At 46.8% G+C, this 23,098-nt stretch overlaps 2 protein-coding genes across 2 annotated transcripts; both read left to right on the top strand.

Annotated features, from left to right (window-relative positions):
* The first annotated feature begins 12,657 nt into the window (after window positions 1-12,657).
* Window positions 12,658-14,870, top strand: F4813DRAFT_100641 (DUF1752-domain-containing protein). The gene is made up of 2 exons (XM_049238389.1): window positions 12,658-12,912; window positions 12,981-14,870. The coding sequence occupies exons 1-2, from the start codon at window positions 12,813-12,815 to the stop codon at window positions 14,612-14,614; spliced, it is 1,734 nt and encodes a 577-aa protein (XP_049104138.1). The 5' UTR covers window positions 12,658-12,812; the 3' UTR covers window positions 14,615-14,870.
* A 3,087-nt stretch (window positions 14,871-17,957) lies between these two features.
* On the top strand, window positions 17,958-19,369 carry F4813DRAFT_343702 (uncharacterized protein). The gene has a single exon (XM_049241570.1). The coding sequence runs from the start codon at window positions 18,506-18,508 to the stop codon at window positions 18,806-18,808; it is 303 nt and encodes a 100-aa protein (XP_049104137.1). The 5' UTR covers window positions 17,958-18,505; the 3' UTR covers window positions 18,809-19,369.
* Window positions 19,370-23,098: the final 3,729 nt, after the last annotated feature.

Genomic DNA, 23,098 nt, shown 5'->3' with positions numbered 1-23,098 from the left:
GGACCGGGTCTCATTAGTTGTTCATACCCAAGACAGGTTCGATCTCGAGGAGCATCTCGAGGATTTACATTTGTTAGGAACTATACTTTAGGTAGGTTGATATGGAATCTGGGGAACGGCATAAGTAGGTAGCTAGCCTTGCCGTTTCCGGGTCTGAGACTACGTATTTCATCGTTCTGGTGACATTCTGATTCACCGCTGCGATTTCTGCAATCGGGTATACCTCTCGTCATCGGGGCTGACGCCAGATTCCTTTCGCGCGTCCGTCTATCATGAGACACCGGGCCGTTCGAACTGAACGGCGCCGATCGAGATTTAGGGGTGCATGACTATTAATACTTGCTAGTTGAGTTTTGATACTTTTTCGTCTGGGAGGTAATTGGATCAAGCAAGTAAGATATCATAAAAGTATATATTAATAGAATAAAACAATTCAGGAATAAATAAATAAATAAATAAATAAATAAATAAATAAATAAATAAATAATAATAATAATAATAATAAACGATAAAATATGGTATGGTAATCATTATCCAATTATCGTATTATCTACTATTGTATTATCTATCGAAATACTTCGCGCGCGCATTTGGTAACGTGAACAACGCCTTATCGGCCATAATAATAGCCATGTTATGAATCGGAAAACAACATCGTCATCATCACCTTGCGAGTAAAGGGGAGAGAGAATGCCTAAACCCCGATAGCCTTGCTCAACGTCACACTTTTGCATTCCTATGTAGAAGGCGCGTATTAGCTTGGCCCGAAGGAGAAATACCCGGAGTTCGTTCGTTATTTGCTTGCTCGCTGCCCATTCGGACATTCGCAAGTACACCTTGGCTTGGGTAGGAAGGTTAGTAGCAGGTCCTTTTGATTTCCCTCGACGTGGGGGTCGTTTTTTTTGCTTTCACGTTCACGATCCCTTGAAAATTCCACACTTTGCGCATAGGTATAATTCCATATGTTAAGGTACCTGATGTAGTATGTAATTACCTTCCCCGTGCTTGCTTTCTCACCATCGTCGTCAGTTCTCACAACTGCCAGCTGGCACTTTGCATTCGCGGGTCAGGCCGCTGACATTCCGGGCGGGAAGACAGGTCACAAGGTGCGGTTTTTTGCTGGCCGTCTAACGTAAGACGCCTAATGCGAGCAAGACGATAGGGTAGGGCCCGCACCGAAGCGAGGGTACGGGGGGCGAAACAGAAAAGAAAAGAAAAGGAATAAAATAAAATGATATAACCCCCCAACGTAAGATGGATAGATAGATAGATCCAAGATAGATAAACGGCTCCGCTGCAGAAAAAAATAAAAATAATAAAAAGGGTCAATAATTGTTAGATCTAGGACTTTGTGGCTTATTCGTATTCCCCGCAGCAAAGTCGATATATGAGGTAGATGGCAGATTAGGTACTTTACGTGTAGGTACATACATATGGACATATCTCATATAAACGTCCTTTAAACATGTCGATATCCGCGGCAGCCCAGCGACCGCGCGCCAATGGGGGCACGGTTTCTCGCTGCGCATGACCGACATGGGGGCCTCAGGGCCTTTGGATACCCCCGCGCGCGGCGCAATTGCAATTGCAATTGGGAAGGCAAACTTACCTACATAGTACATATTGATCCCCCGTGCTCATTTGTGTCGTGCTCGCGGAGCCGTTGGTGAGGAGTTACATATGTGAAGGTTAGGTTAGGTAGGTAGTTAGAGAATAACGAGATTGCCTTTGAGATATGCAACGTTTCGAATTCCTCGCGGATGTACCCCTAGGCTTACACGGACATGTGTGTGTGTAGGTACCTATGTATGTATGTGTGTATGTATGAATGAATGGATGGCTGTTATGTGTAAGTAGACACCTTAGGTATTTGGGGCTGGTCGCGCAAGGGAAGGGGGTGGGTGATCATCACACTGCCGTACCTGAATCATCGTATGGATCATTGCGAGCTCATCACTGGTAATGCTTCCCAAGACCTCCCCGGCGTATCGTGCTGGCCTGTCTCGTGTGGCACACCCCCAGGGCCGAAAGGGGAATCTGGAGTTTCCACGACTTGCAACGGCGGGACGACCAAAGGGGGGGGGGGCTGATCACAAGAAGCCATGTCCCCAGGAATGGAAATTCGTCACAGCCAGGTTCCCAATCGGGAGAGAGCGCATGCTTCTCGATAGCGCTGATTCCAGCAGCACCGATCCTTAGCTGATCCCTTTCGACCCAACATGTCGAGAAAAGGGACACGATACGCGGGTGTTGTTCGGCGCAACGTTAGCCTCTTCGTATATCCTGTGCCAATTGCATTGCAATCTGTCTGTGATGGCGACGAGAATGTAGAATACCCGATAAGCGCTGGCGATAGGCGGGGCAAGGAGGGGTGTAAGATATTTTGGGAACATAGACTGGCCCTATCACGTCCCCCCGACCCAGGGGTTGATTGCCGAACAGGGCTGAGACAGGCGATGCCAATAGGTCGCGATACTCTATACCGCTCTTACGTGCAGCGCGGGCAGGCAGGAAAGCTACTGTGCCACATGTACAAGTAGGCAAGTCCTTACGAAGCGCATATTGCGGTCGTATAGGAATAGGAGTAGGTATGTAATCCACGTATATACTATATAGGTGCTATATACTATATACTACATACTACAAGTACGTATCTATGTTGTGTGTGACTCTGCGCCGAGACGATATGATTCGCGAGCGCGGTCGCTCAATACTAATTTCTGAATGGTGCAATATATTAATATTAATTCGATCGAAACACGACAGCGGAGAGGTCTCACGAAGAATTGATCTGCGAATATTACTTCGACTTACATAATATAGGATCCGAGAGACTTAGAGAAGGAGTCGAATCCGAGCTGAGGATTTACTTTCTTCTATTGTTAATATTAATATTATTTTATACATTTTATTTCGCCGGTTTAAATTCTTTCTTAGTGACGATGAAAATAGATTCCACGACACACGGCTAAGAGGACCAAGCACATATGTATTTGGAAAATGTCTAAACGTGACGAAAGTCCCCAAATATGTCATGTTGCGGAGAAGCAAAGCAAGCCTCCAATCCGACTTTCCTGGGGAAGATGGTCGGTACCCCGGAATAATACATAGTATCCTCCTCCAGATCCACTCGCTTAACCGACGGCTGGGAAGACGATACCCCTTATAGACTGGTGCAGGTTATGTGGACATGAGACTTGCGGATTATAATAATACTTGGCCTCTCTTATTCCGAGCCGAACGATCTCTTAAGAACCTAGGTTAAGTAAATTTACGAACGCAGGGGAGGCACCTCACTGCCAGGCTTCATTCCTAGACTGATTAGTATACGGACCGATTTCCCAAGCTATTTTTTAGTTGATAACCAGCATTAATAGCGTGACATGTTCCTGGTATGCCTACTAACCAAACTATAGTACAGAGAGTAGTTATAATAACTAACCTAGTACCTTCATTGAAATAACAAAACCCATTCCCTAAACGGGATGGAATGTTATTGCGAGCCTTACTCGTTTAAGCAGAAGCAGGGAAAACATGCTCGCTCACATGATACCGATATCTGCTCGGTCTGGGTTCTTCCTCGGGTCCGGGGAAACTGGGGGGGCCAGCGCGGCTCTGCACGCTCTCGACTCGAGTAGTCATGTCATGCTATCTCATATATGATGACTGTCATGTAGATTGCATTCGGTATGTTCATGTAAGCCATATGCAGGGTCCAAATTTAATAGACATTGGAAGGCCTTGGCTTGGCTAGGAATCTTTCTTCATGCGGATGCGGGGAAGCACAGCAGCATTCCAAATCCAGTCCTTTGACATCCGCGGGGGCCACCCCAATCAATCTACCGAATTAACCGCTAACCGACGACGGCCGTTGTTCTGTTCGGCTTTACGAGACTTGGACAGGGTGCCTTTGTCAAAGCTCTCCCGAAATCCGGCTTTTGGGCCAGGTTTATCCGTAACGGGCTACCGGAATTCTCATGGGTTAGTGGTAGGACTTTGGATGGGCTCGGTCGCATGGCAGCAGAACCACGTGAAAAATCCCAGCTCCTCTTGGACCTTTTTTATTTTACGAAGTGCCCGTGGTCATGCCGACAGCCAACTTCGGCGTCATTTTCAATCATCTTGTGTGTTTTTTTTTTTTTTTTTTTTTTTTTTTAGGTCGATGTCTTGTTCCTGCTCTCGGTCTAGTATGGCTTAAGCCTTGCTTGTCATGTAAAGTCGTAAGAGAGGGGAAACGGGACCACAAGGTCGTTGCATACGTACCTTAAGCATTGTCGTATGTAATGCAAACGGGTCATGCTGCTAAGCCCTAAGGCCAGAACTCCACTTGCATTACATAAATCATGGCTGGGCAGCTAATCGATACGAGACGAGGCGGTACGAATACATAGTACCTATTCCACATGTAATTCGTATTCCGTTTTATCTAATTCATTATTAATGTATACTGGTGTACGCATAACCTAGAGCATAATACGGATTACATATAATGAAAAACAGTGGGTAAAAAAGTCTAGAAGACTAATAAAACCCGACGCTCCATTGATTGACCGTTGTCTAGGATCGCAGCGTTGTATTTTCAGGGTCCATCCCACATCTTCTGCGGCTCTGGATCCCGAGTAACCCCGAGTAATGGAGAACTGGTGAGGAGATCATGCGCGCAAATCGTTAAAGCGTTATGTACTTTTAGCCCTCCACAACCGAGCATGACCAATAAGGGCTAGATAGATGATTATCGGCACGATTAAATATCTAAGCGTGCATTGTGACAGCTATTATGGTCTTTTTGATAGGCTAGGTACTAAATTTTGAAGATCTGTTACCATTAAAGTGCACCCCTTTTCGTATTGTATTTTTGTTTTATAACTATTCCATCGAGACTTACACGTATATAATAAATACTTATTTTAATTATTAATTACATAATAAATATAAAACGTTGTCGTATTATTATTGTCGGTGCTTCTTAGCTCACCTTGGTATTTACCGAGAAGGACCGAGTTTCTGTCATCCACTTATAATCGCGTCGGGTTTGATGTGCTCTGATTTGCAGGTCCAACGATAAATAGGTGCCCATTAAAAAACAAACGAAACCTTCCATAAGCTGAAATGCCCCTGAAATTTGCCCTGCGGTGCCTGCCGCACGTACGAATGCGGGTACGTAAAGTTGGGCTGGACGGGTAGGATCTAAAACCACGAATAACGTTCTCGTCACTGAACATTGCGCCATGGAGGCGATATGTTTTCCTTCCTTGGACGCGAAACTGTCAGATGCGAAATTTGAATCTCGAATCTGTTGTAACATCACTCATCACTTCTCATGTTCCGCCCGTCGGGCTCGTGCAGCAAGGCGGGGCGGAGAATTACCCAGAACGGCAGTCCGGTGAGCAAAACAACTTGCTCAGCTATAGGGATGTTAGTATGTATAATGCCAAACGGATCCACACGATGAATCCCTTGCCACGGTGGAAGACGGGAGGCTTCGATATAATGTATGTATGTAAGGTTGACGATGATGATGACGATGATGAATTCATCGACCCGAAAACTTGTCATTTGTGTACACGGGAGACAAACGCTGCGGCTGATAAAATCGAGACAACGATCGCGGGGACAGCATTAAGACAGCATTGGATAAACCCTGGTCGTGCGTTACTTTAGTCTGGCACACGCCAATCGTTCTTCGAGATGCTGTGAAGGGCAACGCCAAAAGCAACCACAAGTCCCGGGGAGGCGTATTTGACTTACACAGATTTATCAGAATATTTAAAGTGATTACTTTTATTTCTTTTTTATTTATTTAATTGCCCACAGCTTACCTTATACCAAAAAGCATGAATATATGGAACTATCCGCCGGTACAACGGTTAGATCCCGCTGCGGTATCCTCAGCCTATCGTGCATCCCTTTTAACGCTTTACTTCTCGCTTATCTTAAGAGGCGTTCGCTTTCAGGTTTTAGGCCTTGGAGATCTCGAGCTATTCTCTGATCTGCTGCAGAGCTTAAGCATCATTGGTGATGGTCTTACAAAGTCTGCCGTGATACATGCAGATAACCCATTAAGTCTCGGGTCACTAAGATCGGATAGAGGTAACAGGTAAAACTCCTGTCGAGCTTCAAGTCCACTCGAGTAGACTCCGAGAATGTGGGAGTCGGCTCTTGAGCCTAACCAGGGGGGGGGGGGGGGGGTGGGGTATGCTCTTCCCGTAAAATGCGCATCCGGCTCCAAAGAGACTGCGCGCTGCACTGCAATCTCCAATCTCCACACTAGCGTGCCTTTCTGCTGGTGATTGGTATTTAATGATCATCGAAATCATGGCGTATCGTAAACAGCAAAGGAGGCTGCCGGCGTGTCTTCCGCTTGGGCGCGAAAGCATTTGGGTACCGGGTCGCTGGGTATAGTAGCATACGCATACGCATACGCATATCTTGCGGTCTGAGATTTACCACACATCGTATACATATTTGCTTTCTAGATTTTCAATGTTTGGTGTACCCCGACACGCAAGACATCTCGGACCAACGAATGACCAACGTCGCGCGGAGGGAGGGAGGGAGAGGTTACGACAGCCGAAACGTCAGAGCAATACCCGAGGGCCAATGGCAAAAGTTTCGGGGAGCTGCCGAACGCTCTTATTTGGGTACGTAGTATTTTATAATATATATAGTTAAAGCAAGACTGGTAGGGAAGATTTGTTGGAGACGGCAGTGGAGCGAGTTAGTTAGTTTTCGATACTCTCCGGATAAGTTCCCCGAGAATAAAAGACGACGTAATCACTTTAAAAATACCATAGGACATCTGGAATGGCTTCAATTGAGCATGCGCCCTGACGATGTGGGGTACTGATACAGCTACTACGTATCATGTTTCTTACGTAACGGGCCTTTTGGAATTCATAATTGGCCGCCCCGTTCTTTATTGGTAACTCACATGACTTCCCATAGCACCAACTAGACGGTAATGGCTGCCCCGTTCCTGCCCCTCGTTGCAGTGCCCCATTCACCACGTTTTGAGACTCCCATCGCAATTCCCAATTACCAAAAGCCGAGTTGGGTCTATTCAAGTTTCTGAAATTGCCGGGTCTTGGCGTGTCATGTTTATGTAAGTTACGACGACCTGGATATGTAAGGGATTGTAAGTGCATTAAGTGCACGACTTATTACTTTTCTCGAAGCTAACACCGAAAAGATAGCATGAGCGTGAAAAGCATCAAGTTTACATACTCGGCTTCGTTCGCTTTGAACATCGCATACGAATGTAAGAACATTATTCAAATGAAACGGTTTACGTAAAAGAATGCGATCATACCTAAGATCTTAGGGTAAAGTAGTATTAACTAGTCTCATATGTAATTTGCCATTGAGAAATATGAGATAGCATCGGAGAAACAGTTATGTATCTCGCCGTTCTGCAGTAATATTGCCGTATTCGGTCAAATGTATGCCGACGATGCTTACCTCGTGTAAATGTAATGAATTCTCGATGTTCCTTTTCCCTTGCCACAGTTCATTGCATCCTAGTTCCGGGGAAGTGAGTCCGGCTAGGATTGTCAGCCAGGTCAAGGGGTAAGAAAATGGGGGGAAGAAAGTGGGGGATATTAAGAAACCTCTAAGATTTCCTAAGGCTGGAGTTATCGATTGTTACGATCTGATAATCGATAGACGATTAGGTACTATGTATTAGATTCTTGGAGTAACCTGGATGGTCTCGCTTGTAAAATGATTATGACGTGATACATGTAGCAATAACATGGGGTTGTGTATACAGTATATACTACATAATTATATGTGCGTCGCCGGGTAGTTGAAACTGCAGCTAAAACAAGATTTAAAAATGGTCATTAAGAAGAGACATATTCTAGTAGGATGATAGAAGCTTCTAGGTGGAAGCCTGCTTGAGATATATTTGACATGTAAACACGTGCACTATAATGGTCAGAATGCATCACCGAGGACTTCGGGGTTAATTCGCTACAGTAATTTCTGATATGCGTGGGGGGCTTCAAATCCTTTGGCAGTTTCTATCAGCACCTAATTCGGTGGAAGCCAAGACTGAGCCCGTCTGAAGTGCATCTTGGCTTCTGATCCTCATGTAGGTCTATAACGGCAACGCGCAGATACTCGATGTGATGCACGCCCGTTCATGCAGCTATGGCGCTTCGCTTCTTGCTTGGCCGACGATATTAACATGGCATATTCTTAGCGGGGTATTGCATCGTGGAGTAAATAATATAGTGGAAATAATATGGTAGTTATATATATATCATGTACATAGTTGTAGATGTATAACTATGTAAAAGCTATATTTTTATTTTCCTATAAGTGTACTTCGCCAGGTTTCTCCAACAACTTCCCGAAACGTTGGCTCATCCCTGGGTTTTCTTATTGGGGATGTTCTCGTTCGTATCTTGCCCAATTTCGTAACTTGATGCCCAAATGGCGAATGAAGGTCAACCTCCCAGGTGAAATACCACATATCGAAACTACAAGGCCGGATTCAGGGGTCTCGATATTTCTAGAACAGAGATACACCTTCAAACCCGTATCCGTGGTCTCGCGATAGTTGCCCTCCTTCTCTTCTAAGCTCCTAAGCTCGGTTCTCTCCCCATGATGAGAAGCTGGTCGGTAGTGCAAGTGGGTCTAACAGAACCTCTGGAAACCTAGGGTTTCGTCGAAGAAACGTGGGAGACATGGTGATGCATGATAGGTACGTTTTTGGCAAATAGGCCTAGCCGCCTGCCTAATTCAATGTAGCGCGGCCTGTGCATCCCACGTCGCAGATGGGATATCTCAATGTCGAGAATACTTTGCCATGTAAAGTTAGGTAGGTAGCAGTTTAGGCTGGGCATCATTTCTTCTAGAATGTATTCATGGTATGTATCGTGACTCGCCAACGAACTTCTCAAACTTGCCATCAATAGATGTTCTATGTACTGCAGGATGGGGGTGTCAATGTTCGGCCACTGGTAAAAAGTATAGTTACTACGCTTGCAACCCGCATTTATACAACAGTGGTTGGTTTGGATGATCGTTCGCCGCCGTGCCTGGCATGGAATGTTAGGTCTAGCTGGGATTTCAATCATACATTGTAATTATAACAACATATAACATGGGTGTCGTAATGGTAGAGGAATCACAAGCTCGGTATACGGGATGAAGCTGTTGCCTATTGGAGAGCCTCCAGCGAATCCCCGTTGTCTAACATCTGTGGCCATTGAGAACGACGTGATGATTTGAGACGATTTGAGATGGTATAAGCGCAGCGCAGCGCAAGATCAGATGATGGTATTGACGTAACTTGCAATGCCATTATTACCTACAATTATATGACCATCCACGTCATGACACGATCGAAACAATGACACGGCCATTCTCTCTTATCATTATGCCTTGTCGACGTTGACTGAGGCTCACGTGTTGGTGACGCGCGCGGATGGGCACGGTGGTAGTTCGAGCGTTTATGCGATAATAAGTCACGATACACATTTTGGCGCTCGTCGACGGCGCGCGAATGTGACGGGGTGTTGGTTTTAGGTGTTGGGTGTGATAAGCGACGAATCTACCATCTCAGCGTGGGGTTGCGTTGGCCGATTGGCGGGTATTATTATTTATTGGCGCTATGCTGGCAAAGCAATGCACTAGGTTAAAAATGTAACGAAATAGTCACAGACTGCGTGATATTGATACTTTAGAAGAGAGCAGATGTGATTCTGAATAATACCCTTGCTAAAAAACCTTCGTTGATTTAACCTTTTCATCTCATGTTCGTCTCATCCTAATTGTTGAAGCGAAGACGGTTAGAGAATTAAGTAAAGTAGAAGAGGATTAAATCCTATCACCGGTGATCCTTCGGGGTTCACTTATACATAGGTTAATTCATATCTACCTGGCCTAGTTAAATGGTACTTATTCCCGTATATTATCATGAATATACCTTCCATGCCCATGTGTTTCGAACATTTACGTGATAGTTAATCTTAAAAGTAAAAAGTAGTTATTTGTTATAACTACCTAGCATTCAAGAACAATATGTACAAATGATATCTGCAGATCGCGTGCTGACTTTTACTTACTACACCACGACATACGTATCATTTTTAGATCTCTGTACAAGGTGTTACTTCGTATTAGATTGTACCGTACCATCAAGCACAAGGCTGCTGTGCCCCCTTATGCTTCTGTGGCAGATTCGTGATCCGTGATCCGTGATCCGGGGCCAAGTTACATAGTATACACCTGTGGGGGTACCGGATTCAATTGGAATTCTCGACTGTGGCTGAGAGTTCGGCTGACTCACCGTCCATTGTTGAAGTATGGATGCGGAGGTCGATATGACCGCCACAATATCCCCCCGTACGAGGTAGTGTCCTCCGCAGCATCTGCCGTCTGGAACATTCTTGTGGTCGTGAGAATGCCCGAAAGGACAGCACATACGTAGCTCGCCGGTTTGTCCATGGCACAAGACGAGTGTCTGCCTGATCAAGTTGAGATACCTTCACAGCTACGATACGCAAGAGAGAATGTGAAGAGGTCTAAGCTAGGCCTCCTCTTACACCTGTGTTATGCGTTGGCAACTTCCGGTAACGTGCTCGGAGGAGATTGTGTTGGCATTGTCACTAAATCGTTCAAATGACTAGCCACGACGGTCTAAGTCAACCCAAGTCAACAGCCGCACTCAAGCTCGTGGGTAGCTATGACGAGGGGAAACGCGGGGGTGGTCCGTTGACTAAAGAATAACTCAATGAAGTTTCATGTTAGAAGGGCAGTATCACGAGGGCTGTTTGCAAGGCAGTCCTCAGCATTCTAGCCGGATCTAGGCAATAAAGGACCGTCGATCCAAGCAGCGGTCTTTCAGTCAGCACGTGCTTCCGTGTTAGCGATAGCAGGCGGCAATGCTCTGGTGGCCTATCTTGAGGTATCTATTCGATCAGAGCCAACGTCGGCCGAACGAATTGACGGTCATACATTCTGTAACTCCTGCCGATTGCCTAACTTCGCGGACATTGTGGCATTGCCGTCACCCCTGTGACCTCCAACGGCCTCAATATCTGGCTGCTAATTAACGCAGCCAAGGATCACGATGCTTGAATTATTACCATATTGAGCACAGGCAGCAAACGAGAGCCAAATAAATCCAATTACCCAACTCAAAGCAGATAGTCACGATTGCCTCATCGACCGTCCCTACATTTGCGGGAATATTTCTTCGTTAGCTAATGTAGCAAATATTTCTAGCGTCAAAAAAAGGCCAAAAGACCCTCTCTCATACAGCAACCAGGGCTCGTTTGCTTGCTTAGTTTAATGGCTGTAATGCGATTTGGTAATTACCATGCTCTATCCCACGCGAAATACGAACAAGGTAAGTATCTCATAACTAGATGGTTTTGGTTCTAAGTTGTTAGTTGGCTACGGTTGTACATCATGGCCATGTTACTTCGCAAACGCCACAAGTATAATCCCGCAGTCATCTTCCAAGATTCTCAGTGGCGTTGCTACTAAGAAAGCGATTGGAAAGAGGGAAAAAAAAAATCATAAACCGTCATGCGTGGCTCATGATGCACTGGTGTTAGCCTGTCAATACCAGTGCGTATTAGTTAGACGTTTATGAGGGTCATGGTTGATTGCTGAAAACGTATGGATGGGATGGGTAAGGCGAAATAAAACATGATAAAGTATGTGTCGATAGCATAGGTAGTATCGATAGTATGGATGTATTTACCATTTCCTACTGTAAGCTTGCACCCATTGGCCGGGCTCACAAATTCGTGACCGCTTTGGAAATTTGGAAACAACCAGCCGAACAAATGGGTAACATGTGCCTGCCTTAGACAATGAAAACAAACCGCTTGCAGTCCCAGGCAAAAGGGTCTGCTGGTCAGTTGTAGGGAAGAAGATTGAATTGGGAAACTGGACCTATTGACCGCGGGCGGGTTTCCGGGTACTCCAGAGAAGGGCCTTAAGTACCTCAATAGGCATGTGATACCTAGTTTAGTCTAGATGCTGCGCTAAAGATTTAGCTATGCCTCAATGGGGCAGTATTTTAGATACACTAAAGAGGATATTTCGGGGCGAGTCTGGCCGCTGTGACCCATTTATCGGAGAGGGAAGCGAGAGCCGGTACGTACTGCTCTAGGTACGTACCTCTGCGCGTGTTGTCAAGGGTTGCTACCGCCCCTGATCCCCTGATCCCAGTTCCGCCGCCACCACCCCCGGAGGACCCAGAGTGAAAATAATAGAGTACATCGGTACGTATCTACACAGGTACTTAAAAACAGTACGTACCGGACCCAGTGAGGAGTGGCCTTGCAAGGCTTTGCACACCGCGCCTTTTACCCTCCACCTATCCTGCCCACTCCACTCCCTCCTATCAAATACATATGTACAACACCTATCCGCTTCCTTTCTCCCCTTCTTTATGAACCTACACCATGAACCACCAAGAGTTCGATAACTCTTAAGTGTTAATAACGTCGGCGGTCGTAGCATAATCTCGACTAGCATTAATCGACAGCCACAACACGAACCTCCCACTCCGGCGAGTATCTCATACAGAAGCTACAGAAGCATAATACCAATTTCGGCACCTATATCTCCCTTCTCCCGCCGCCGTACCTTAACGAACGCCCAAGAACATTCTCGCCAGTATTCTACTTTCGGCGCCGATTATCTTGTTAATCAGCCTTTGGGGAGCTTAAGAAACCGGGTTCTTGTTCAATTCGACATTCGCGATCGACTTCGCGAAAACCTAATTCACCATATATCCACTACTTTCACATAGTCTGCTCCAGCAGCCGAGCAGCCATTTAGACGGCATGCCTTGTAAAGCTGAAGGGCTGGTCCTGACTGTGGACCCCAACGTCATCCACAAGGTCGACACCAACAACCCCCAGAACCTTTTTAGCATGTGGACTGGTAGGTCTTTGATCTAGTAACTGGCTCATAGTATGGGTCTTAGCAGCAGCTTCTAACTACGATTCTAGTTTTCTCCAGATGTGCAGACTCGGTCGAGCAAGGTCGAAGGTTAGAAAATCTCAGTTGGCGATTATGGAATAGAGAGACCTTCTGCTGCGAAGCCAAGGAATTATCTGCAACGTCCGCCACCACACTACCGAAAGATATCCCCGCCCAACAGCAAATATCAGACGTTCCTCAACTATCGGGAAGCGTCGATTCCGTCATCGACGAAGAAGCAATTGATTTCACTACTATTTCCGACCCTATGGAGATTGTCCGCCCTCGAATTGTCCGACAAGACTCTTGTGCGAGCAGCCGAAGTAGAGGCCGTGAGCGCCATATCACCTCGGACCACCTCGAGAAGATGGTAGTTTCTATTATCCAGGAGAAGGAGCCGAACCTAGCACCATTACCCGCTATGAGCTCTCCTTCGGTCGAGTCATCAAATGCTTCTCAGTCGTCTTGCCTAGAAGCAGAACAAACCCCCGCAACTCAGATCAGCGAGTCTGAGTGCGAGTCAGTAAATGCGCCGTCCTCGCCGCACCCGAAGCCTATAGAGACTCCTGCTACCACCGTCATCCGAGGTTTCTCGCCGTCGCAGATCCCGTCATTCCATGTATCTCACGAACCCAAGTTAGCTGCGCAGGACCCAATTCCTGAGCCTCAGTCGTCTCCCGCTCCCAAGCCAGTGCAGCTTAAGAAGCAGCCTGCAAAGTTCAAGTTTGGCGACTCCTCCAGCAACGAGTCCTCACCTCAAAGTGTAGAGGCTCGCAAGGCCATGCCCCCGCCCCCGGCCCCTAAGAGGCCAATGTTCGAGGTTGGTGTCGGATCATCTGGAGAAGACAATAGTCCTTCTTTGAAGAGTGCCATGCACTCTTCTCGACCGGGCTCCATGCTTAACTGTCAGAAGAAGCAGACCTCGTTCAACAACCACGTTACAATGAGGACAATCCAGACGCCTAGCGATCATTCCGACAGCTACATGGATGAAAGCGCTATTGATGACGACGAGGACGATTCTGAGTGGGAAGATTCCATCGAGGAGAGCGGCAAGTCTAGTGTAGATGATGCAGTCACATTCAAGCGGGTACCATCGAAAGCGAACCTTACTTCTCAAAGATCACTGATTAGCCTTATGTTCGCTGGACAGGAAGAACGAGCCAAGGGTCTTAGCAACTACGCGTCGCACTCGACGCCTGCTATTCCCCAACGCGCGCGAGCACTTCAGGCCACTTCAAATATGAACGTGGTATCTTCTCCCAACGATTCCGATAATGACCTCGAGATACGCAGAGGTCTACGACCTACGCCACTAAAGCCAATTAACGAAGTCACGAGAACCGGCGCGCAGCCCATCATGGCCAACCCTCAGACCCACTACCACCAAGCCGCGCTATCACCCAGGACAACCCGAAGGAACATGTTAGCCACAGAATTGACAGAGTCGCTACGCCGTCAACTTCTGTGGGAGCGACAGCAAAAGTCGTCTACCGCTAATGCCGTGTTAAAAAGACGCCATACCTCCCTCGACGTGGCCAATTTGAAGCAGTATCCCGAAAAGGCCTACATGAGCAAGGGTCAAGAAGAGCCCAACTCGAGTAGCTGGAACCAATACTTCTCTCGCGAAGATTTCGGCGGCTACCACACTCAGGGCTGGTAATCTACCCTATCCTACGAGCCTCGACAGAATATACCCTCGATCGAGTCGCCAGCATGCACTCGACGGCAGATCACAGGCTGCCTTGTATTTTTTTTTCTTATTTTTCTACGAAGCATTGCGAAGGTGGTTGCTTTCTACGATACCGATTGCATTGCATGAGGGCCGGCGTTTAATGATGTTGTTTAATCACGAGGCGTCCCATCGCCTATAATCACACACTGCATGGTTAGCCAGTGGGTTGGTCTCGGACCAATCACGGTGTGGCCTCACCGTTACAGCGCATAGGCTGGGCTGCTTTACGGCCCGCTCGAGACTTATCGTCGTGTCTATGGCACTCGCCTTTAGTTTTCATGTTTATTTGGCACTAATCGGCGTTGCTACCCGGATGATACCACGGTCCGCATTTGATTTTGCCCTAACGGAAGGGCTGCATTTGCTTTCTACTACTCATAGTGTGTATTTCAAGGAGAATTAGAGGGCGACCTCACGAAGAAGGGATGATGAACCAAAATCAGGAAAAAGAGAGGAGTTGTACTGTACCGCCCGTCGCGGCGAAAAAAGGAGGTTTGCTAGCTAAAAATTCAAAAGGTGCTGAAGCGAGAAGCGACCTAGCAAACCGGCCCCGGAGGAAGATAAAATAGCATGCGCCATGAACACAAAAACATAGTAAAAATCTTCCAAGGCCTACAAAATAAAAAGAATAAAACGTGCTCCAACCATTAGATATCGTCTTCGTCTTCCAATCGCATTGAAGCTCAATTCGCCTATTAAAAGTGAACGAACTTGTATCATCACGTAGCTGATTATCACGTAGAGATGAGAATGGGCTCATATGACGTGACTGTTAGGAAAACTTCCAGAAGTCTTGATGTTGTCTAGGCGTAGTGAATAGTGACACGGTCAGCATGTGAAACCGAAGCGAACGGGAGCATCATTGGTCTCATGGGTGCAAACCTGTGGAGATGGGCAAGCTGGCATCCATATACCCGATCAGGAACGAAATTGTTAACCATACGATTCAGAACCATGGGTGGAGAGTACGGGAACTTTTCTTGTTTAGCAGTTTAGCACTCTAAAATGAACACTCTGCTAATGCCATACATTAGGTAGATAGGCGTATGGGTGATATGGGTGCGGCTATATCCGCTATGGTGCTATCGATTTTAGTTTTACTTGCTATAATTCGTGTGCTGTAGAATAGAACCCCTCCTTTTTCTCCCTTTTTTTTTTTTTTTTTTTTTTCTCTTCTGGGTACCTACCTATGTATTATCTAACCTATGTAGAATAATGTGATCACCACGAGTAACAGCACAAGCAACACACAGTAAGCAACTAACCTAGCAGCTTCGGAATAACAGAACATCTTTCAGCAGACCGATTAGAGACGAATCGGCGTGGATTGCGACAAGGTCTACGACATCAAACAGATAGCTCCATCTATTCCCCATCGTCGCTTGCGATTGACATGTTTGTTATGTAGATGATGCCCTCACCTGTATGTAGCGCCCTGCGCGTGGTGGTCATACTGCAGTTAGGACCCTGGATCGACAAGTGGAGGATCAACGCCGAACTGCCTTGTTCCTAAATACCTACCTATATATATGGGGTATGGATCCCTATTATCGACTACCGCTGCCCGCTCGAGAGCTTTTCTTTCCAACTTGGCTACCGCCTGACCCGCATTAGGGAACACTCGTTGCAGCTTTTCTTTTGCGCACCTTATAGGACCCTTTCCCTCTAAACCCTCAACGTCCCCAGACTTGTTCCAAAACTCCCTCTCCACTTCCACATGTCCTAGAGTCACAAGGACAGCAGCGTAGGGCTGTGCTGGATAGATGATGGCCGTAAGCAGACGATATGGGGTTTTATCGGGATTAGCAGGGCTGGATGTGTCAAGAGGTAGGCTGATTACTTGGGACTGCATCTCGGATGCGCAGCGAGGATATTCCCCTGTCTAGTATGCTGCTTGTTACTGGAGATACCGACTGCATCACTACCTGACTGAATATCGGTGAATTTTCAGCTATTCTTTTTTTATTTTTTATTTTTATTTTTTTATTTTTTTGAGGCTTCGCGACAAGAGCTCCAAAGCAAAGCTTGTTTAGCTAGCTGGCAGATTTCGGTTACTTGGGATCTTTGCGGGACCGTCGTACATTACATAGGTACGCAGCATGTTAGATCCAACAGAACTAACCTCTAGCAGCTTGCGGTCACCTAGACCGCCCAACGCCCTTCCCACAGAAGTTATTATTATGCTCCATTCATATACAGTAGCTATCTAGCTAAGCTACCTAGCTAAGTTAAGATAAGAGCCTATGCTATATCTGTAGCTCCGGAATATTAATGGCGTTAACGACGCTCCTGCGGATTACCGTGCCCTACTATGCTGTCATATTATGTAGGCAGGCAGGCTTGTCTCCAGCTACATACTGCTATGTATAAATCAAGGAACGACCCTGTACTGCAACCAGCGGCGCAATTGGACGTGAACTCTACCCAAGCTAGAAGCGGGCCTGTGGGAAAAAATAACTAGTGCGCGCGCTTGGCGGTATAGGACGGTAGGGCGGTGAGTTGGCTGTCAAGATCTCTCAACACACCTCCAAATCATACTTGGTGATGGGGTGTTTCGGAATAGCCATGTGCGAGGACACGTTCCGTATATTGTAAAAGCATGAAGCTGTCGAGAAGCGGTAGGATGAGGTAGATGTGCAGCAGCAGCAGCAGCAGCAGCAGCATACATAATCAGTCAGTATACCCCCTTGGTGGCTATACTGACTACCTTACAATGCTGTTGTAAGCAAGGTATGTTAAAGGTTGGTTAAGTCCGATAGACGCATCTACCTCTTATACATAACTACCTACCTACCTACATACAAAACTACAGTCCTACCGTCCTACATAATGTAATCAACATAGATGCGCATACATGTAGTACCGCAGTGTACTACCGCAGCAGGTAGGCATTCTGTCATGTCAGACGGATATCGTCAAGTTGCAGGTTCATCGATAATATCAAACCCATATCGGATGCCAATAGGATGCACCCCGCGCGGGCGGTAAGCGAATGTAAGTTCTGGCAGACGCGACTCTATTTGGTGGAAAATCACCTGTGGTTACAGCTCTTGTCTATATTTAATATTTAATCCTACTGCGCGTTGTTATCGTCGTGAATATAAATATATATATAAAACATATATTCCTATTTCGTATTTCGTATTTCCATTTTTTTATACTCGTGATTTTTATTATTGGTCGAAAAGGAGGTCATAGGTCTCTCCGCGATTGAGTTGTTTCTCTAGTTCACGCCCCCCCTCCCCCCCCTCTATTCGATATACATAGACCACTTACATAGTACATTTGCCATTTACCATTACCGGCTGGGTAGAGGTTAAGTTAGGTATACTATATAAAAGGTATAGGTACCGTAGGAAGAGCAACTGTGTATATGTATATGTGTATGTATATGTGTATGTATGTGATGTACGGTGCATATCTTGGTCTTAGACATTTCAGGACAACAACAAAATAGCCCACTTTCATGCATGACACCTTCACTGGCGATAGGGTTCGATAGGGCTTATCGACCGTTTATCGATGGGGTGGTTGCCAGCACGATGAGTTGGCCTACCACACCCATCTAGATGTTCGTCGCCCGCGCGCAAATCAGCGCTCGAGAACCGCTGCTCACCGACTTTTCTGCCTGCAGCAAAGCAACGGCGCCTCCCCGCGCGCCTGGTATCAGATGCTCACTGCTGCACCACTGATACAGCTACCTAGAGATCGTGACTAGCTTAGCTCTATTCTCGATATGCGTCTCCTTGTCGTGTTGTATGTTTTTTTTTTGCCCGTTTCTCTGACAAAGAGGGAATAAACAACAACGGCCTCACCAAGATGGAATGGTTTTCGGTGCTTCCTCCGCGGGTCTCTTGCTTCTCCGATCCAGTATCAGCTGCTAGCTTTCACGGGAGCGAAACGTATCCGAGAAGCCTCATCCGCCAGCCATTCAGCAGAAAACATCTCATCGCGATACAAGCTACAAACTACAAGCTACGAGCTCACCCCTCTCTCCTCACCCCACACGTGAAGGGAAGACGAATAAAGAAAAAAGAAAAAAAAACACCACCGACGCTATCTCTCCTAGGGCCCGCTATGCTTGGTGCAAGGCCTTCCCGTCGAGCATATGCCAGTCATTGAATTGTGGCGTTGTTTAGGGTTGCCTAATGATATACATACATAGCCGGGTAAGGTAGAGTAGTAGATATGATGAAATTTATGTATGTAGGTAGCTAGGGGATGTTGATCGGGGAATATCTCGTGACAGCGACAGGCTCTGGACAAGGCAGAGAGCAGCAATAGCAGCAGTAGAAAGCACTTACAGGGTAATTTCATTGCCGCACTTACATAGTACATGAGATAGATACATGGGCAGTATACAGTAGCGCGGCGTCCTGGCAGATGCGTGCGCGCAGAGGAAATAATTCACCAGGGCCAGTGTATTGGATTAGATTGGATTGGATTGGATTGGCGTTGATACGAGTTGCGGTCGAGTCACCAAGGCGTTATTGCGGGGAGTCTCTATTGCGGGTAGGCCATGTTTTTGGAGAGGCCCGCTGACTTGAATTCCCTTAGCAAGTTCTATGCATCAATGCGTTGTCAACCGTAGCTTGTGACGACTTAACAAGGGGATACCTACGCAATACTAAATCTTTAGGAGTATCGTATCGGATAGTTAGCAACTTATTACTTATTAGCCATAATAAATATTCTTCGTATTTTTATTTTTATTTTTATTATTATTATTGTTGTTGTTGGTACTATTATTCCTTATTCCTTATAGTAATAGCGATAATATTAAGACGAGTAACAATATGATATTGATCTCCCATCTCCCATCTTCCATCTTCCATCTTCCCCCTTCCCTCCTCCCCATTGGATCATCTACAAAACCGGACATGTCAAGAGACCCAGAGTCACCTTGTTGAATTCATCCACGTTTTTATCATCCATACTTGGCCATGTACACAAATTTCTACTCTATCCATCGGTCCTTTTCTTTCTTAGGGATTCTGCTTCGGCACCCATTCGGCTCAATTGAGGATTTGCGGACGGGCTCTAGCGGCCGATCGGGTCTGGCCAACCGAAACTTCCAAGACTAGATTTAGCCGCCAAGTGGTTCGCCACTGCGGAGAGCGGCCCCGCTTCATTCCAGAAGGCTTCTAGCGTTTCTGCCTTTCTAGTGTACATACATAGGTACATAGTATGTACACTACGGGGTTACCAGGTACGAGTGTACATCATATAAGGCATAAGGCTAGCATGGATGGGAAGTGGGAAAAGCTTGGACTATGTTGCTTGGGAATAGCTTAATTCACGTGAACGGGGCTAGGATAGCGGAGTTTACATAGAAGCATTAACTACCTACCTACATAGTACCTAATTAGAAGCTAGTACTGCCCTGCTTACATAAAGATGCTGACTAGCACATGATTTCGACTCCAGAAAAAGGCCGAGAAGTTAATCCAATTTCGGTTTACTTCAATTGGGATAGTGCCCTTTTCCCCTTGTATTGTGCCGTATTAATAACGCCGAAAGCTGTCCAACCTACCTATGTAGGTAGCGAAGGGAACGAGAAGAAGGCAAAACAGCAACGGCGTTACACGACGCATGTCATTTGAAGGAGGTTGGCAAATAAAGATATACAGTACGGTTGGAGGTAAGCAGGACCTAGTCTTCAGACCTCCCTTTTGACTTTTGTAGTCGTTGCTCACGTTACGCGTCCCATCCTATGTAGCCGAGGAGGGGAAAGGTTGGAGGGAAGCAAATATCACATGGTCCAAACCCAGATACACATACACATACACATACACATACAGTATACTGCACGCCTGAACCCTGCGGATTCTCTATTCCATTTGTCAAGGGAAACCTTGATGTACCGACGACCTGAGTCTGGCCTGAGACGAAGCTACTAAGAGCCGGAGAGAACATCCAGCAGCGTGGATCGCGTCCAGTTTTACTTTCTCCCAACCACGTGGGGCCGAGACGTTGGGACTTCTAAGCTCTAGCCCAGATCTCGTAAATATATACTACATACACTTAGATAATGTGGTGGTAGGTATACAAGTGTCAGTACATCCATCCATCCTTACAGCAATTAGTTCCTCGAAAGTGGAGCGCACCAGATAATTTCGCGGGTGCCAAAAGTCGTCATCATAGTTCAAAGGAAATTTTCTAACGGACGGATTCTCTCAAAACCTCCACAATTTCGTTTCCCGCAATAACAAAGGAGCATTGAAATTTTCTACCCCTTACCCTTACCCCCTGCTGCTACTACTACTACTACTACGTAACGTAGTCTCCGAGGCTACATATGTGTAGCGCAACGAAAGAGCCGCTACGGTACATCGGATGTCAGGTGGGAGGAAACGGCAGACCCTCGAGGTAATTCGCCGAGCACTCCCAACTCGTACATAGCTAGCTGCCCGCGACGCCGCGACCTGGATCCCTGGTGGCCTGATTTCTGGCGAGCCGTGCGGCCTATCACCGTTACGGCGCCGGTGAGCACCCTCTATACCGGCCCCGGAAACGCGTAACCTCAGGACCCACGGAACCTGCTGGTAATGAGGCTATGTAACGTCGATCTGACAGTACCAGTAAGGAGTATCTTTCGGTTGCCTATTCAATAGTTCTTCGAGCAGAGATCCGGGCCAACGGAATCGACTACATTATCAATTGTTCGCCCAACATAGCATGATGGTTTCGTATGAATTACGAAATGGTAAGTAGGCATGTGTGAAGAGAACGAATCCCCATTGTATTTTATCCAGGTCAGCCCACAATACCCAGGTATTAATGTAATCGTGGCTTGTTCTCTCCGCAAAGTATTGCAACTCAAAGCACTACCCATCGAGGGCGACTCCATGGGCATGGTGCTCGGGAAAACTCTAAATGCCTCCCTAAGGAGAAAAAAAAATTATATTATTTTCTGCCTCCATAAATAATATTATTTTGGATTTATCGAATTTAATTCTTGGCAGCGCGGACCACCCAACCTCAACGTCAGACAGAGTTTTGAGCCGCATTAGAACAGAAGGTCTAGCTCGAACCAAAACCCTGGGAAGAGAGTAGCCAGAGTCTAGGAAGAGGCTTTGGATTTGGCTTTGGATTTGGCTTTCTCTCTCCCCAGCCTCGCGGGGACCGTTTTGGCACCACCATCTTAGCTCGAGAGCCGCAGGCCACGCGCGCCGCCCTTAGCCCTTAGCTAACTACACGTACATCATTACGCGATGCCTACGTTCTCAACCCTCCCTCCCAGGCAGTGTAGGGTAAGGTAGTGTCTCCGGCACACTGGATCGAAACTTCGTTTAGAGTACACATAGTTTTTTGACAAGGCTGGGCTGGACCAGGTCGTTGACTCCGTCCCATCCCACCATAACGACTCGTCGCTATCCATCCATCTACCCTAGCTTAGGGAAAATAAAATAACACGGTAGGCTTGCTAGTGGAACTTCGGCCGGAGACTTTCCCGGTACATGCTTCACCAATGATACCATAGTGTCCAGTTTATCGGGCGCTACCATACAGATGCCGGTAGCAGTGCCTCCCTAGCCTTCTCGGCAGAACTATCCGCGGCGGAATTGACAAGGCTCTGATCTACGTACCGTGTTATCCAGTGAATAACTTGAATAACTAACTCGGCACATTGACGACATATCATTTCCAGAGAGGGTCAACCAGCCAGTCTAGCCCGCCTATCAGGCCGGCTTATAATATGCTCAGGTTTCGCTAACGCCTAGTTCGCTCTCCCGCCCACGCGTGCTCTGGCTTAGCAGTAGCCTCTACTGTCTCGTATTTGCGGATAGACAGACCTCCGCCGCTGGGAAAAGCGGACCCATGGTGCAATTTTCATTTTCCGGAAGAGGAGGGCGTTGCGTCATGGGTAGGCAGGCCGGTATGTAGGTACGGTTCGCTTGTGAGCACTGAGCAGCAGGCTAGGTACCTAAGCCCGGCCTCAAGTCATGTACCGTTCTACCTTAGCTGTAGGTAGTTACGGGAGCTTGGCTCTGCACGCAGGTGCGCTACACCTTACTCGATCCATCTGCTCGGGATCTGTGGATTGCGTTAGCGATCTAGATGAAACCGATTCGCGCTGGCGGCTAGCGGAAGTTTATTGAGGATGCGCGTTGTCATGTTACCGAGGAGAGAGATGGGGGTGAGATGGGATGGACTAACCTAAGAATGTTGGGGCTAAGAGCGAGAAGATAAGCTCTGCTAGGCCATGAATATATATCTTATTATTAGAGAGTGCTGGGACTTCTTCTTCGTAGAGTTGTCTACCTAGGTTAGTAGACATCCGTGCCCTACACTTCGCGAGGTCGCGTGCGTGCTGCTATTTGGCATCTGATAGTGGTCGCGTGCGCGTGCGCGTCTAAAGTATATTTGGTATCAGCCACTGGTGTAGTTGTCGCTCCAATCCACAAGACA

This window comes from Daldinia decipiens (genome assembly GCF_022478715.1).
Source record: "Daldinia decipiens strain CBS 113046 unplaced genomic scaffold F4813scaffold_2, whole genome shotgun sequence".
Taxonomy (NCBI): Eukaryota; Fungi; Ascomycota; class Sordariomycetes; order Xylariales; family Hypoxylaceae; genus Daldinia; species Daldinia decipiens.
Note: the sequence above shows the minus strand (reverse complement) of the source record. Positions and strands in the feature narration are given on the sequence as shown.

What these genes read in the sequence shown, in the direction of transcription:
- F4813DRAFT_100641 (XM_049238389.1), top strand. Translation starts at nt 12,813, where the DNA reads ATGCCTTGTAAAGCTGAAGGGCTGGTCCTGACTGTGGACCCCAACGTC. An exon ending in CCTTTTTAGCATGTGGACTG is followed by an intron (nt 12,913 to 12,980) that starts GTAGGTCTTTGA and finishes CTACGATTCTAG; the next exon opens with TTTTCTCCAGATGTGCAGAC.
- F4813DRAFT_343702 (XM_049241570.1), top strand. Translation starts at nt 18,506, where the DNA reads ATGGAATGGTTTTCGGTGCTTCCTCCGCGGGTCTCTTGCTTCTCCGAT.